The sequence below is a fragment of the Pygoscelis adeliae genome, unplaced genomic scaffold, assembly GCF_000699105.1.
Source record: "Pygoscelis adeliae isolate BGI_AS28 unplaced genomic scaffold, ASM69910v1 Scaffold232, whole genome shotgun sequence".
Classification (NCBI taxonomy): Eukaryota; Metazoa; Chordata; class Aves; order Sphenisciformes; family Spheniscidae; genus Pygoscelis; species Pygoscelis adeliae.
The window spans coordinates 1391876-1409303 of record NW_008824473.1 but is presented as its reverse complement, the minus strand read 5'-3'; the positions used below and the strand labels follow the sequence as shown (position 1 = coordinate 1409303).

Genomic DNA, 17428 nt, shown 5'->3' with positions numbered 1-17428 from the left:
GACAAATGATTTTGAAGGATGTATTATCACACAAATGTCAAGTTGCATGTTTAGAATAGTAAGTATTATCTTCTAGTTAAAAAGCTAAACTGTGTGATTTTAGGGTTTATACCCTCACTGGTGTAATACATGAATGTGAGATGCCTTTTGATGATATAGAAAAGTTCACAGCCTAAGTAATGCACCCCAGCATTTTTAATACTTGCTTGCAAAAATGTTATTTCCAGTCACAGTAGACCTTCTATAGAACTGAGAGACAGTAAAACATTTCAGTTATAGCTTTACTATTTCCATGGGATGGTAATGGACATTATGCTACTTTGGTGCTTAATTAGTAAATTGTCTTATGCAAAAGAAATAAATCTGGGGAGGAAAATGAACCCCTGAAGTTGAGGACAGTATTAGGTTGGAAATGGGCCCAAAGTGCTTAGGAAGTGGATTAGGGGAGACAGAGAGGAAAGTGACTAATATAAATTTGCCAGCAGTCTGCCTGGAGGGGAGCCAGCCAGCTCTCAAGAAAACTAGCAATCAGCCAGCCAGTAACCTGGTAAAGTATCCATATTCCAGACAGCCAAAGGTAAGGGAAAAGAACAACTTTTCTGCAAGCCTTTGGTATTGTTTTGGATGCTTGATAAGTTGAGTACTAAAGTAATAATATTAGTGGTGCTTAGTTGCTGTTCATTTGGCTACTTAATGTGTTGTTATTGTGGTTTTATTTATTTATTTTATTTGCTGGCTTCTGCAATATTATGATCATGGCATCCACTTAAGGAGATGCCTGGTGGATGTACTCCTTTTATGCTGTGCTGAAGTTACTGTGCTGGGCTTCTGTACTTAATGGCCTCATTATTGAGACTGCAGATTGCTTATTTTTCCTCTTCATTTTCCACCCCAAAAAAGTAAAATCTGTGGATTGCGGTTGCTTATAAACTAAACTTTTGTTGAAGAAGTAATAGGAAAATTAGCAATAATCTTTTTTTCATTGTTTAACTTTGAACTTATTCATATTTATTCTAATAGTGGCCTAAGCTTTTCAGTTTTCAAGGCTACTTCTACTGGTTCTGTAAAATAAAAAAATAATGATTGCTAGACTAAGAACAGATATTCTGCAGAATTTAGTGTAAATGTAGATTTCCTGTTACTTCAGTATTTATGTTCTTATTTGAACAAATACCAGCTATTTCATTGTCATTGATATTCCCATTCAATGAAAAAGTAAAGGAAAAAACGGGGACTTCACAATTGTAGTATCCTGAACGCTGCTGTAAAGAACACCTTGTGATTTGTTTTAATAATGAAGAATATGTAACCTAAGGAGGAAAGGGAGACCTGATTTCTGCCCCCTGCCGCCCCGCTCCTCCCCTTCCTCCCCCCGTAAAGTTAAAACCCAGAATTTTGGGAAATTGTTTCATATGTGACACTTTTCCCCAACTGTCCTTTTATTGCCTATGACTAGCTCAAGACTGAGACTTGTGTCATCCTGTATGACTTTTCACTACTGCTATTTTCTTGTTTGTTCCCCAAATCGTCAATTGCTGCTGAAATTCTTACTTTCCACAGAAGGATATTTTATTTTTATATATATATATATACACACACATATATATATATAAAAAAACCCTGGAATTTGTAGTTGTATGAATAGTTGAGATTTTGTTAATAGATACAGTGTTTTGCAGTTACTATTAAAAAACACTGAGAAAGGACATGGATTGAGGCTTAAAGAGTGAGGGTAGAAAAAGTCATTAATGGAACACACATTGCATACAGAAATCTTTTTTAAAATCAGTTTCCACTATTTCTCTCCCTAACAATTTCTATCATCTTTACAAAATTGAAGCTCAAATTAAATATTTTTATAATTATTATGTTAATTTCCCTGAAATTATAAATGCTTTCAAAAGTAAACCAATTTTATGAAGAGCTTATATAGAGAGAGCAGTTTGAGAGAAAACAAACTTATATTTGTGTTTTAAAATTGTATGCGAGTCCTAAGATTTTATTGTTTATTGTTTTAGGTGTTTAAAGCAGAAAGTGGAGAGAGACTTGTGGAGATAAGTGCCCATGATGATGAAATACTTTGTTGCGCTTTCTCTGCAGATGGTGAATTTGTAGCAACTTGTTCAGCTGATAAAAAAGTGAAGGTAAGGAAATGGAGAGCAGGCAATTTTTTTTCAAATTAATAATTCTAATTTAAGTTTTAACCAACTCAGGCAGATTCTTAAGACTAAAGGTTTTTTTAACTGTCTTAAATCTTATATGGATAATTCACTACTTAACAAACAGACAAACAGAAAAGCCCCACTTGTTACATAACATAAAAGGTGCTTAATGTTAACATCATACTTACAGAATTACCGCTTATTTTACTTGTATTATCAGATGATTCTTTTTAAGTAGAACATAATGTGTGAGTCCTATCCGATCCATAACATGAGATGAATGTACACATATTTTTTTTTCTTGTTTGTTTTGTGTTACATGTGAATTATTTGGAATTTTTAATTCCTCAGTATTGTAGCAAAACCTATGTGAGATTCCAGTATTTATCAGATGCTAATCTGAATTATGACCTTTCCCCCATAACTTCTTGTTTCTAACTGTAAATATATATGCTTTCCCTTTATCTTCAAAACATTTTTGAGGTGTTATTAAATTCTTAATAGGGCTTTTAGGACTTTATCTGTATTTCAGCATAGTTTACAGATTTTTTAAAATGAAGTACTTTAAATATATTTAAAAGTCTTTTTCATCCTTCAATTCTGTCTAGATCTGGAATTCAAGAACAGGCCAGCGTAGGTGTGTATATGAAGAACACTCAGAGCAGGTCAATTGCTGCCAGTTCAGTAACAGAAGTGGTCAGTATCTCTTAGCTACCTGCTCAAATGACACTTTCATCAAAGTAAGTGGAAAAGGTTGAGACTATTCTCATGCTGCTTATCATAACAAGATAATTATTGATGTACAGATATATTTAAACACTATAAATTAATTTTTTTTTAATGGGTGTGGTAGAAGAGAGATGGTGACAGATTAAGAGTACTGACTACAGCTCTGTAAACGTATTTCAACAAGGCAGAACAGGAGTGTTTATGTTCAGCGAAGGAGAATGGGCAAGTCCTCTGTTGGTAGGGCATGAAGGTGAGGGCTTTGGCAAGACTTTTAAAGTGTGGGATGGGAATGGGAGAGTATGGGAGTGAAATACCTGATTAAAAACAGCATAAGAAAAATGAAGGCAGAAATTTAGGTTTGAAAACATTAATAATGTAAAAACTGGATGCTGAAAGACTGGGGGGGGGAAGCATTATGGAAGTGTAGCAGGTACATTTTTTGATTAAATTGATTGGGCATAGTAAAGAAATGAAGGTAGAAGCCAACAAAATAACAGTAATCAAAGCAAGAGGTTTGTCAGGTTAACCAGCTGACGCTGTTCAGATTGGGAGGCAGTATGTATACACAGAAAGAGCAGAAACCGGGCAACTGAAGTCTGCATCTGAGGGAAGGGGGAAAACGGAAGAATCAAGTAAGACCTAGACTGTGGCAAATAAGAGTGCAATTTCACAGTACAACTAAGCAAATCATATAGTTAACTGGCACTGAAGATGATGGTCCTACTGCCCTGGCTGTATATTCTTGCCTTTGTTGCAGTGCATGTGCTGGTCTTACTCTGCAGTGGTATGGTTCAAGGAGCCAACTCGGCAAAAACCTCTGTTTGGTGGGATTGGTTTTCTGCTCATTTAGTTCCCTGTAGGGGCTCCATTGCCCAGTTCCAGTGCTAGAGAACTGTTGGGAGTAGACAGCAGGAGTGAGATTGTTCAGTGGGGGGGACAACTCTCTCTTCCAGCTGCAGCTAGCAGGATGTGAGGTATTTTAATTATAATGTGAAGCCTCATCTGAAGAGTTCTTGCAAGAGCTTGTGTTTGTGTAAACTGGAGGTAAAATACAGTTATGATCTGATGTCAAGGTGGAAAGAAGAGGCTTTCGTGCTGACCTGGATGTCTCAGGAGATACATTTGCTGTCTGAGACTGACACCTTGGAACAGGTAGATTTAGAAGGGACTTGTTTAAAATGATGATTTTTATACTGTAAATATGGTTAAGATTTTAGACAGTTTGACACTTTCTTGAGTAATGAATAACAGAACTGAAGTATGCACAATAATCAAAAGGGCCTGATTATTTTTCAGAGAACACCATAGAAGTGACTGTTCTTGTTTTGAGCTCTCACTTGAACAGTCAAATGCATGATTTTTTTTTACGTAGGAGAAAGGGAAGAAATTTGGAAATGGAGAAAGGAATTGTGGGCTATAGGCATGGAAAACAGTGTGAGAGGGGTGGAGAGGAGGCGCCCTAAACAAAAAAACATATGGAATGTTCTTTGAACTTTGTTAGTAATGATGTGGCAAGGGTGATATTCAGAATGTCCAAGACTAACCTGAGAGATTTCATTTTTGTTATTATGTGTAAGCTACATAATTCTGGACTTCGAATTTGAAAGGGAGAGAGGCAAGAGGAAGCTTCTTCCTCAGTCTGAGGAAACTTTCAGTAACTTTATGCTGCTCAGGGGCCTTGTCTGCACCGTACAGAAAGTTTCACTAGTTCTATGCAATTCTGATGTTAATGGTTTTCATGTACGTTAGCAGATGGAGGTAAATTGTGGGGTAGCCCAGGGCGTAGCATCAAGTCCATGAGCATGTGGGTCTAAGAAAACTAAGAAAAAAAAAAAAAAATTGAGGTTTTGGTTGCCAGTGCATGATTTTGAAAAGAACATCAACAATTTGTCTTTGAATAATTTGTGAATGTTATTATATTTATATGTTTATTTCTAATGCAGCTTTGGGATTTGAACAAAAAGTATTGTAGAAATACGATGATGGGTCATGTAAACTCCGTCAATCACTGTAGATTTTCACCAAATGATGAATACGTTGCTAGCTGCTCAACAGATGGAACAGTAAAGGTACACAGTGTATTTTTAAATCAACTGTTTGTGTTTTGATGATGGATTTTTTTTTTTTTTGTATAAAACGCAAAATATGTATAAGAAAACTTTGTGTCTGCATGGTCAGCTTTAATGAATTAAATCCTGAAGCAGTTGATTATTGGTCCCATTTTTAATGCAAGGTTTTGAAATGGCTTGTCCAGTGCCAGGGGAAAAAAAGTTCAGTGCCTGTAGCTGTAAATAAATCCTAGCTAGCCTCATTTTGAATCCTTTACTTTTCATCATCTTTTTTTCTCCTTTCCCTAATGTACTTTAAGGAAACTTGGGGTGGGTGAAACTTTTTTTTTTTAAAAAGTAATAAATTTTTAAATTAATTGAAAGTTCTGTCATCTCTGAAAATGAATATCAGTAGACATAAAAGTTAAAAGAATTTCTATGTGCCATTTTTCATGTATGTACTAGAAGAGAATTGAGAGGTTTATGTTTTGTTTTTCCTCAGAATGTAAGTATTCTTTTTATTGCCTTTGGTTGCAACAGAGCTATGCTATTTCAGAATTGCAATTCTTAAAACAGTTATCTTTCTGTAGAGTTGCTAAATCAGGAAAGAAGGGTCGCTGTAGCTGTTGTCATTCAGAAGGAAAATTGTGGTGGAGGGAGCAGAAATATTCAGTAGATTTTCTGGCAGGTTCCTCAATAAAATTAGGGTGCAAAGTTAGATGTATACCAGATTTCTCATGGTGGGAGACTTTTAATAGAGTTGCAGAGCAGATAATATTTTTGTTTTTATTCTTTTGTTAGGAGACAGTCTTGTAGTTGGAATGATATGAGGGGAAAAAACCCAGGGAGGGGGTTCTGCTACAGTGTAATCCTCTTTTTTGGGTTTTTTTTTTTTTTGTTTTGGGGTCTTTTTTTCTTTGGTTTTGTTTTGTTTTTTTGTTTTGGTCTAAGCTGTCTGGGCTTGTGAATATTCTAATGCTATTTCTTGACCAGGGAAAGTAGCAAAGGCTTTTTTATATTCTACCCCTGCCTCCCTTCTTCCCTAGAAGTGATTGGGAGTTAGCTCTCCCCTGCTGTATTCTGTATCCACATCAGTAAAAAGAAGTTTTGTGTGTTTCCTTTACTTTTTCTTGTAGCTTTGGGAAGCACGCTCAGCAAATGAAGTGAAAAGTATCGACATAAAAGATTTCTTCAAAAATGCAGATGACCAACCAGATGATGTGGAGGTTTTAGTAAAATGTTGCTCTTGGTCCAGAAATGGTGACATGATTTTGGTGGTAGCCAAAAATAAGCTTTTGGTAAGTACTTCACTTTAATAATTTTCTTGAAGTAGTATAGAATCATAGAATGTTTTGGGTTGCAAGGGACCTTAAAGATCATCTAGTTAGAAATTATGATTAAAGATAAAATTCCAGGTCATTAAGATGTTTCATATATAAGGTGCATGGTTTTAAGCGTGTGTAAAGTAAAAATACGTGGGCAACAAACTTGTCGACTGAGAGAAATACCTTCTAAATTCAAGAAGGTACACTGTTGAGCATATAAGCTATTTGTCTATAGTGTAGTCATACAAACTGGGTGCTAACTGTTGTAATTGTGTGTTCACAGCTTTTTGATGTTAAAACATGTGATTTGTTAACGCAAGTCATTGTAAGTCATCACAGTACAATCCAATACTGTGACTTCTGTCCTGGTGATGAGTTAGTAGCAGTTGCTTTGTCTCACTGTTCTGTTGAGGTAAGTGATTGTCTTTGCTACAGTATACCAGGAAAGACTATTTGTAGTATAAAATGTTACATTTGTAGTATAAAATGTTACATTTGTAATATAAAATGTTACATCTGTAATATAAAATGTTACATTTGTCTTAATAGTTTCCTGTATGAAGAGGTAAAACAAATGTAGCTATTTTAGCAGGCTTTCAATTTGCTTCATTCATTTTAATCTTTACTCGCTTCTGAAATGTAAAATATCAATTGGGAAACAACGTTTTAAAGTTATACGTTAATTTTGGACAACAGAACTCACGTTTATATAAAAAGACTAGGCTACTAAATTTCTTTAAAGTTACTGTTGTCACTCTCAGGAGTATAGGCCTTCCCATTGCCTAACTCAAACAAAACCCCCTCTCCTATATGCTGCTACAGAATGTGGTAACTCACTAAAAAGGAATAAAACAGCTGGAATGACTTTGGGACTAGCACAGCTAGAGTAAGCCTGTACAAGTACCAGTTTTGGGGCTGGGTTTTTTTTGTTGTTTGGGGGTTTTTTTTGTTTTGCAATCTACATGGTCAGTTGAACTTGTATTGTTGTTTTTTTTAATATACTGTGAGCGTGTTTTTTCTTTTTTCTTTCCCCCTCATCTTTTAAAATTATAGCAGTCAAAGAGGCTGCTGATTCAATTTCCCTGACCATCGAAATGTGATAAGCAGGCACAATTCTTGTTACATCTGATTTCAGAGTGAGAAGTAAGAAAATACTAGAAGAAATAGTAATTAAATATACTACTTGTTTTGCACTATTTTCCCTGTAAATGCAACCTAAATCCATTTGAGTTCTTCTTTCATATTTTTGTTGTAGTTATGGAATATTAAATCTTTATCAAAAGTAGCATATTGTAGGGGACACATGAGCTGGGTTCACTGTGTGGCATTTTCGCCAGATGGATCTTTATTTCTGACATCATCTGATGACCAGACAATACGCGTAAGATGACATCTTTCTTTTTTGAAAAAATGTGAATTTATATATGTATTATCAAATTATTCATTTAAGGAATTGTTTATTATAAAATTACATAATATATAATGTTTATATTATATATGATATATATTTGGTATTTATGTGTGTTTATAACCAATATAAATTTAAATATTTGTTATAAAATTAAAGTTATTTAGATATACAGTAAAATGAGCTGGCTTTTTTACTTTGTTTACTGTATATCTAAATATACTGTTTATCTATATGACTTTTTTAAGTCCAGTGGCTGTTCAAGAGTAATTGTAACCTTCTATTTTGTTTTAGATTTTATCTGAATCAGGAATTGTGAAGTTTTTTGAGGATCCTAGCAGACTTGATATTACTTTCATTGTTAGATATATTTGCATGTTAATATTTAGGATAGATTTCTATAATTGTAATGCCTCATTAAAACCTGTGAAGGTAGAACTATGGTTTACCAAAGTAACCTTTCCCTTTCTCTCAAGTTAACACTTACATTCTTGGAATTTTGAAAGCAGTTGAAGTATAGAAATCTGTACTTGGTATTTTTGTAATTGGATTTTAACGCTATCCTTTGGATGAGAAAATTGTGGACTTTATAGCTATGACTCTAAACACAGGGGAGACTGCTAGTCAGCCTGGAAAAAATCAGTTCTGTTTCATCTGTTGGAATCACTGTAGTAATTGCACAGCCTCCCCGAGTAAATAAAAATCGCACAAGCATAATTTTCACTGATTTAAAAAATCAGTGTTACTTGCAAGTTTGCAAGACTTTGGTTTACAGGTACTCTTACTCAGCAAGTTTTATATCTTGTCCTTTAATAAAACTAATGAAATACTATGTTCTTTAACAGATTTGGGAAACAAAGAAGGTGTGCAAGTCTTCTGATGCTGTGCTGAAAAGTGAACTGGATGTTGTATTTCACAATGGTGAAGTGATGATTTTAGCAATTTACAATCAGAAGCATTTACAGGTAAGCTGTATTTCTGAATACATTAGTACATTTGAATGTTATCTGCAAACCTCAGTAGGAAACGGAAGAAGCACTGAAAGAACGGCTTGTTCATGGCTTTCAACAGTTGAACCTGTAGCAGGTGACTCTTAATGTATGGTAACACTTTTATATCTAGAAACTCTGCCTAGTTTAGTAAGCAAAAAATGAAGTTTGAGGGGAGATCTCCACACTGATGTCAAAAGTGAAGCTGGATGCAGAGGAACAAAACTCTTTTCACGACTGGGGAGGCTGTGGGCCCTCCAAGTGGCTTAGCTGTGCACAGCGATGTGTAATGTGTGCAGCACACATAGACCGGGTGTTACACAGCACATGTACGTAATGCATCAGAACTACTGTGTAATAGCTGAAGAAATCATCTCAAATTTGGGGAATTAAAGGTGTGAGCCCAGGTCTGCCTATAGCCTTAGGAGAGCATTGGGTCTTTTATGTCCTAAAGAAAATATTAGTAGCGGATACACTCTTATTACTGTGGACTGCTCCACGAAGTAGTAAGTACACCAACATCCAAAATACATTTTTCCATTCCATGCTATCGTTTTTTTATCGTGATTCTCTAGTACATCAAATAAAGTCAGTTGATAGGATTTTCTTTGAAGTGAAGGCAATACAGTTCATTCAGATCATGCTTCTACTTGACTGTAACTGTTTAAAAGTGGAAACAATTTCATATTTGTTGCAGAATGCTGCTTATGCAAAACAATTGCGTATTAACCCACAAAATGGGCAACGCCGTATCTTTGGCCCTGAGGTAGCTATTTCAGGTGTTTAGCCTAAAGCAGCATCTCAACAGGAATGAACCTTTGTTCTGGACTGTGAAAGCAATGAATTCTTATTGCTGGATGTATAAGTAGGTGAGTGTTGGAATAGATTCTGCTGCCCTGCGCTGAGGGACACTGTGCAGATAATCTTTTTGTGTAGGGTCATGTCCTTTCTCCTAATTTGGCTGAAGGCAAACATGTAGGCTACGTAATCCTGGCTAATTAGCATGACCATTGCCTTTATTTCTGGTCCTAAGAGATGCTCAGCGTTTCCTAGGCTGCTACTAGAATGAGAGCTTCCTTTGCAGAAACTTTTCTTCTTGTTTGCCCGGTACTTCGTGTTTGTCTCTTCCTGGTTATTTGTCTGTCCTGTCAACAAATTAGTCCATTCTTATTCTACCTAAAAATCTTATTAAAAAAACCTTAAGTGGAATGGTGATGATAATTGAATAGTGGGGAATATAGATGTGGAAATAGGTAAGTGTCTCCAGTGGGGCCTTGGCAATAAAAAGATTTCAGACTTTGAGCCAACAGAAAGTGATCAAAGCTGAAACTAAAATTTATGTCAACAAATAATATGTGAGAAAAGAAAAGCTGCATCTGTTGCAGTGAAGAGATGGGAGAAACCACAGCAAATGGAGTTATGCCTATTTATGTGTGGGGAGCAGTTTAGGATAATCGCTACTTTTTGGTCTTCCTGAATTGTAAAATCTGTAGTGACTACTATGTAATGGTGTAGTCTGGCTCTCATTTGAATTAGTAGACCTGGTCTATTTATTTGTGATTTAGTATGTTTCTATCGTAACTTTACTTGAACCATTTCCTAGAGAAAGATGGTGCTTAGATTTTCTGCCCTAAATACAATATTCTGACGTCCTGTAAAGGTGCAGTCATGAGAGAAGACTCCATTGTAGAAACAGAAAAGATTTTTCTGTTGCACAAGAAGAGAAATTGACTGAAAAGACAGCTAGGCATGTGTACTGTAATTTAACATTATATCTCTGCTATCACATCTCTAAAAGTAGTTTTTCTTGCAACCATGATGTTTTACCCTTTGTAATTTGTAATCTCTCAGAATTGGGGTCCTAGTCACCTTTTGATGTGTAGTATGTTCATTTTTAAACACTTCACACTGGTAGCTTTCTAAACTTAAACTTTGTTTGTAAACCACTGTATTCTAAAGATCCCTCCCCTCCCCCCTCCCTGCCCAGGGAATTGATTTTTGGGGCGATACTGAGTTGAGATTTGGTGTATTGTGTGTGCTAATAAGTTTAAAGTCATGCTTACAGGATGCATTTGAAGTATTTTATGCTCCGTTTGGCATGAGCTGTAGAATCTGGCTGGCAAGGTGGTGTGGAGTGTGGAGCTCACTAAATGGCTTTTGAAATTTGGGAGTAGCATTTTGAGTTACTGTTTTCTACAGTCAGACAAACTTCAAAGTCCAACTTCTAATATTGAGATATGTTTCCTTCTGCAAAGTTGTTCTGTTCAGAGTGCATTCTTTGAAGATAGCTACACTGACCTTCAAAGCAATTGGTTTATGAAGGTAACTGATCCTTATAATGCAAAGTTTGAAACTGGTACACTGTTCTCTTTAGCATTCTTAGCTCTGTTTTGTAATTTATGTAAGTTTAAATTTAAAAATCTTGTAATAACTTAACTAACTTCCTATCTTGCAGCTTATCAATGGAAATACAGACAGTGTTAATATGCAGACAGCCGCTCAGGAATCCCCCATTTCCTGCTGTTGCTTAAGTGAAGATCTTAAATTTGCAGCTTTTGGACAGGAGAGTGGAACAATAAAGGTATTAAATCCTAGATTTGATTTTTAAAATAGTAGGAAAAAACTCTTCTTGGTGCTTTTTCATTTTAAAGAAATGTCATTTGAATGACTTTGTACAATAATGTTCTTCAATGTTGTACGTTAAGGTTTTTACATTTGTAAGTGATGCCTAAATGACAATAATTTAAAGGTAATGCTAATAACGTAGCTCTGAATTTCATTTTACCAAGGACTAAGCTAATACGAATTTTTGGTTTTTCCAATCCATTGACTGAGAATCATGTATTTACAATCTTGTGTTATTTAAAAAAGGATTTGCATGTTCTTTTCTTCCTTGTCCTCAAGTATGTAAAACAAATATAATTATTGCATTCTTCATTTTAAAGGTATTACAGTTGTTGGATGGGAAAGTTCTGAAGTCCCAGGAGGCTTACAGGACATCTGTGCAGCATTGTCGATTTACCTCTGATTGTCAGACTCTCATTTCAAGTGCTCATGATTCAGTTATACAGGTTTGGAAGATACTTAAAAAGATTATGTTGTAACTTACCTACAATTTATTTAAAAAGATCTTTTATACTATAGATAATGTGAACTCAGTAAATGACTACTGTATTTTGTATTGCTCCATCTTGAGGCAAGGGACTGTAGAAACTGTAGCCTCTATTTATACCTTATGTGATAATGAATATTACACAATTTCTATTTTTAATGCTGTGGATGATAAAAAGGCACCAACTCCTTTAAGATGAGTGAAAGGAATGTTAATTTTCAAGCAAGATAACTCAGCAGTTCTGATTGTGTAAGTGAAGGGTTTGGGATGCGACCCAGAACTGGCTATATATGGTAGGTCTGTCAGTGGGCTTGCTTACACTGTCTGAAGGAATGAGGCAAAAAGACCTGTCTCTGAGCGGACTGGTGCGTCCACCTAGTCCAGTACAGTGCTGAATACAGATAATAGCTAGAAATAGAATGGCTGCAGTAATGTAGTCTCAAATTAATAAGCTCTGCCTCTCAGCAAGGTAGATTGGCTCCAGAGGAGCATTCTGGTGTCTCTATATTAGCATTTTAGCTCACCTCAGGGGTGCACTTTTGAAGTAAATGTCCTGGTCGTTTATGCTTACTGTGCTTTAGTTTGCACTGCAGAGCAGTTGCAGGCATGCTGACAGGATTCCTAAACTAGAGCACGTGCTCCAGCTACTAATAAGCATTCGGTTCACACAACCAAAGCTGAGCTGGTTTGAAGTAAAACCTCCAAAACACATGTGGGTGCTGGGCCTCAGCACTGTTTTGCCCACCAAACCTGTTCCAACTTCAGTGTTCTACCTACGTGCTGATATACATGTAACCTATGCTGCATCCCATCCCATTTTGGTGTTTGTTTTGCTCTAACTCTGCATTGAACTTGTGGATCTGAAGCTAGCTTGAGTGCCATCACTGTGGTCAGTTAAGCAGTACAGGCAGCTCACCAGTTTATCAGCTTTTGGATCCTTCTTTCAGGTGTAATGTGCTTAGTATTCTTCTGGGTCCTCAGCTCCCTGTAGTGGACAGTGCCTCAGTTAAGCCTCCAGGATTGTCATCTGAACACCCCTGCTTTCTGTTCGTTCTTTGAAGCAGAAAACCTATTAATTTGAAAACTATTAAATCATTGTCATTTAAATTGATGCTTAATAGCTTCTGTAAAATAAAATTACATTTCTTCGGTTTTCAGTGAATAGTTGAATTAAAAATAAAAGTATCATTTTGTGATAAAAATGCAAACCAAAATGGCATTTCATTAAAAATACACTTTAAAAATATAAAAAGTTAATTTAAGTATGGAAAATATGAGGTCTGCCAGATGACGGAAGTCTATTTCTTGCAATAATCAAAGGTTTAAAACCCAAAACTTCTGGGGTGCATAGAAAATTATTGGTTTGCTTTTTCTTTTTAAATTACCAGTGAATTTTAAGCATCAAATTCACTTTGAAAATCAGATTGTGTGTATTATAGGGAACCCTCTCACAGGTTGACTATTAAATACTATGGCATCCTCAATCTTCAGCATCTCTACTATGGATATCTTCAATATCTAACCTTTTAATTAGTTGCCACCGCCATAAGAACTTTTCATTATTCCTGTGACTGTTTGCCATTACAATTTTTTTTAAAAAGTATTTCATGTTTATGATTAGGTATGGAATTGGCAGTTGAGCGAATGTGTGTTTCTAAGAGGGCACAAGGAAGCAATCAAGGATTTTAGACTTCTGGAAAATTCAAAACTTCTTTCTTGGTCATTTGATGGAACCGTTAAGGTAAGTAAAAGGCCGTGTATTGACAAATCGCATAAAATACATTTTACTGTCTCTTCTAACATTTGGTATTTCCTGCACTTTGTGTTGACACACATTTTATTGAAATGATCCTAAAGCGTAAGCTGACTTTTAAGACACAATTTTGCATTTTTTCTTGTAAGATTTACACTCTTGTTGTATTTTAACTATACCAGTAAGTATAGCAAAATGTTGGCCATATTAGAACAACCGTGTAGCTGAGTTTTATCTCCTACATATTGTTGTGTAAGACGCAGGGTTTTTAACCTTTTTACAGTGTTACAAAAGTAACCCGTTTTTCCTGTATATTTGGTAGGTTTGGAATATCACTACTGGAAGCACAGAAAAAGATTTTGCTTGCCATGGAGGTGCTGTCCTTTCCTGTGCTGTTTCACCTGATGGTAGTAAATTTTCATCTACTTCTGCTGACAAAACTGCAAAGGTTGGTGACTTTCTGTACAAAGATAAAAATGGTGTCTTATTTGTCCTGAAATTATGCTATATTTTTTTTATTATGAGGTAACTAGTGTTTATTTAAGGTATCCTGTTGTATTTCTAGTATTAAATTTCCCATATCTGTAAACATGTTTCTAAAGCTGTTACAGTCATTCACAATTAATCTTGGATATAATTTGAGGCTTTCCTGGTGACTTCTGTACAAATAAAATGCGTGTTTAATGCACAAGTTTGTGCAGAACACTTTGTTTAGTTCTCTGTATTGATTTGTTAATAACCTAACATTCTTAATTTGGAAACCTAAGTTAAGAAAAATTTCTGGAACTTCCAGTGAAAGTGCTGTCCATAGTTTCTGGTATTCCTGGTCAGAAGCAAGGTGCAAAAAGAAGTGAACTGTTTAGTATTCTGGGGCTGTCCCATCAGATTTTTAAAGTGTCCCATTAGATTTTTAAAATACAGCTTTAAATTGATTGATGAATCCTTTTCCTATGAACAGCTTTAAACTTTCTTCTAAATGAATCAGTTTCATTAAAGAGTATATTCCAAGGCAAAAAATATACTCGCAGTTGGTTCAGTAATTTGTAGCAAATGCATTCTTGTGTGATTCAGATAATAAAAACAGACTACAGTGTAATACATACATAAACACGCACACATATGCATATGTACAATAAGTCTTATGTACTTTTGAGTACTAATGCCTTTTTAGAAAGAAGTCATAATTGTTTTTGAACTTACCTTTTTCACTCTACTGTAATGTTTTCCATTTAGATATGGAGCTTTGAAAGTTCATCTGTTCTTCATGAGCTGAAAGGTCATGAAGCCTGCGTGCGGTGCTGTACTTTCTCTCCTAATAACAAATTATTGGCCACTGGAGATGACAAAGGAGAAATAAGGGTACTGCTTTAACCTTGCTGTTTATTTTATAATTCAATTGATAGTTCACAGACAAAAGAGTGCTCATAGTTTGTGTTCTGCATGTCTAATTCACTAGCATTGTGGTTAACATGGGGGAGTTGAAAATAGCAGTTTGCCACGTGAGACAGTAGTTTGTAACCATATTGATAGATTTATGTTTTGTGAATGCTGAGGAACGGATTCACATGATTTACTAACAATTCTACTGTGAATTGCACATGTGATTAAATCCTCCATATATGATACAGTTCTAAGAGGAGAATTCGTTTTTTGGATCATTCTGTCACTTCAAGTAGAATGCTTATTTACAAGGGTTTTCTTCTCTAATATAGAAAAATACATTTCAGCTTTCCTTACTGGAGATTTTTTTTCTCCATTAAGTTTACTTATATAGATAATCTTCTCTCTCTTTTAGATTTGGGACATTTTAACAGGTGCATTAGTTCACTTCTGCTCTCCAGTTACTGTAGATGAAGGAGAACCAACACATGGTGGTTGGGTAACAGACCTCTCATTTTCTCCTGACAGTAAAATGCTTGTGTCATCTGGAGGCTATCTTAAGGTAAGGCTTGAAATAATAAAATATCCTAACATACCTAATTAGAAGTATCAGAGTATTGCCATTTAGAGGAAAATGCAGACTAATTCAAAGAAACCTGAAACGTTTTTACTTAACGCAAAGCTGCTCCATTTTCATGACTGTCTAGCACTTTTCACTACTTTTCTTCTCAAATCTGAAAGCCCCCTGAAAAGGTCTCTTAAGAATTTAGACTTCAGACTTGGAGTTTGTTTTCGAACTCCATATATTCCATTTCTATTAGCTTCAGATGTTTATTAGCAACGTCCTTCATTAACATCTTTAATATTAAAGATCCCAGTAATTTTTGTCTGCCTTAATATCCACTCAATTTCAGCAGCAATTGTGTTCTTTATAATGAGCAGAAAAATGCTTTATGTCAGGCTTTTTTTTTTTTTAAAGATACTGAGTTTTAAATTTTTTCATAAATAGAAATTCAGAAGGAATTTCAAGTGATAATTTTCTGCCTTGAAAAACTTTCTATAAGTAATCTTTGGAAGAGGGCATGTTGAAACTGAGGAAATCGGTCTTTTCATCAGTCTTTCATTGGTTCAGACATCTAGTGGGCATGGGAAGGAGAAGAGGTGGTCCTTCTTTCAGTCTGTGAATTAGTTCTTCATAATTGTAAATTTCTCATGAGGTTCAGGTTTTTTTTTTCCCCTCATGCGATAGCTAATACCTGTTAGTAGAAACTGTGTGTGTATGTGAAATGACAGGTTGTGGAGTTCTCATCTCAGAGTGCTGGAGGTTAGTTGATTGTTGGTCAGTGTTTAGCTGTTGGCCATGCTACCAGACTAATTCTTTGAAGTCAGTTAGTAACCATTTAACAAAGACCGTTGAATTGTGTAATTTAGCATTGAAAACATTTTCTGATCTTTATTTCACATTAAAGAACAAGACATGCATCCTGTTTCTAGCTTCCTTCCCATTTTGTCTTGTGGTTGCGCAGTATGGTGTTGTGATGCTTCTTAGAGTCATAGAATGGTTTAGGATGTTAGGGACTTCTGGAACTCATCTAGTCCAGCCCCTTGCTAGAAGCAATTTGCAGAGTTAGGTAAAGTTGCTTAGGGCCTTGCCCCATCAAATTTTGTCCCCCACCCCAACAGGGGTGCCTCTGGACCCTGAGAGGAGAGTCTGTTATCTGTAACCCTCTTCTTGGTAGTTGAAGACAGCAGTTAGCCTTCTTCTCTTCAGGCTGAACAAATTCAGTACTCTGTCTCTCTTCTATGACACCTGTTCTAGGTGTCCAGCCATCTCAATGACCATGTGCTGGACTTGCTCCAGTTTGTCAGTGGCTTTCTTGTACTAGGATGGGGCTCAACACACAGTGACTGAACTGCTGACTACTACTCTTTGAATCTGGCAGTCCACCCAGTTCGTCGCCCAGCTTGTATTCCACCCATCCAGTCTTTATCTCTCCAGTTTGACAATAGGGACACTATAGAATCATAGAATAGTTTGGGTTGGAAGGGACCTCTAAAGGTCATCTAGTCCAACCCCCCTGCCATGGGCAGGGACATCTTCAGCTAGATCAGATTGCTCAGAGCCCCGTCCAACCTGACCTTGAATGTTTCCAGGGATGGAGCATCCACCACCTCTCTGGGCAACCTCTTCCAGTGTTTCACTACCCTCAGTGTAAAAAAATTCTTTCTTATATCTAGTCTATATCTACCCCACTTTAGGTTAAAGCCATTCCCCCTTGTCCTGTCGCAACAGGCCCTGCTAAAAAGTTTGCTGCCATCTTTTCTATAAGCCCCCTTTAAGTACTGATAAGCTGCAATAAGGTCTCCCCAAAGCCACCTCTTCTCTAGGCTGAACAAGCCCAATTCTCTCAGCCTTTCTTCACAGGAGAGGTGTTCCATCCCCCTGATCATCTTCGTGGCCCTCCTCTGGACCCACTCCAACAGGTCCGTGTCTTTCTTATGCTGAGGGCTCCAGAGCTGGA

The 17428-nt window shown here is 36.1% G+C and overlaps 1 protein-coding gene across 4 annotated transcripts in view; it reads left to right on the top strand.

Annotated features, from left to right (window-relative positions):
• APAF1 (apoptotic peptidase activating factor 1) overlaps window positions 1–17428 on the top strand; it is a 39369-nt gene that overhangs the window by 16332 nt on the left and 5609 nt on the right. For 2 of the 4 annotated variants that reach the window (XM_009321300.1, XM_009321299.1), the window contains exons 13-25: window positions 2019–2144; window positions 2771–2902; window positions 4835–4960; window positions 6076–6237; window positions 6548–6676; window positions 7520–7645; window positions 8518–8637; window positions 11117–11242; window positions 11607–11732; window positions 13395–13514; window positions 13849–13974; window positions 14760–14885; window positions 15322–15468. In XM_009321300.1, the coding sequence (XP_009319575.1) occupies window positions 2019–2144; window positions 2771–2902; window positions 4835–4960; window positions 6076–6237; window positions 6548–6676; window positions 7520–7645; window positions 8518–8637; window positions 11117–11242; window positions 11607–11732; window positions 13395–13514; window positions 13849–13974; window positions 14760–14885; window positions 15322–15468 (1692 nt within the window). The remainder of the gene's footprint in view (window positions 1–2018; window positions 2145–2770; window positions 2903–4834; window positions 4961–6075; window positions 6238–6547; window positions 6677–7519; window positions 7646–8517; window positions 8638–11116; window positions 11243–11606; window positions 11733–13394; window positions 13515–13848; window positions 13975–14759; window positions 14886–15321; window positions 15469–17428) is intronic. The other 2 variants (XM_009321302.1, XM_009321301.1) reach the window with 1 other exon arrangement.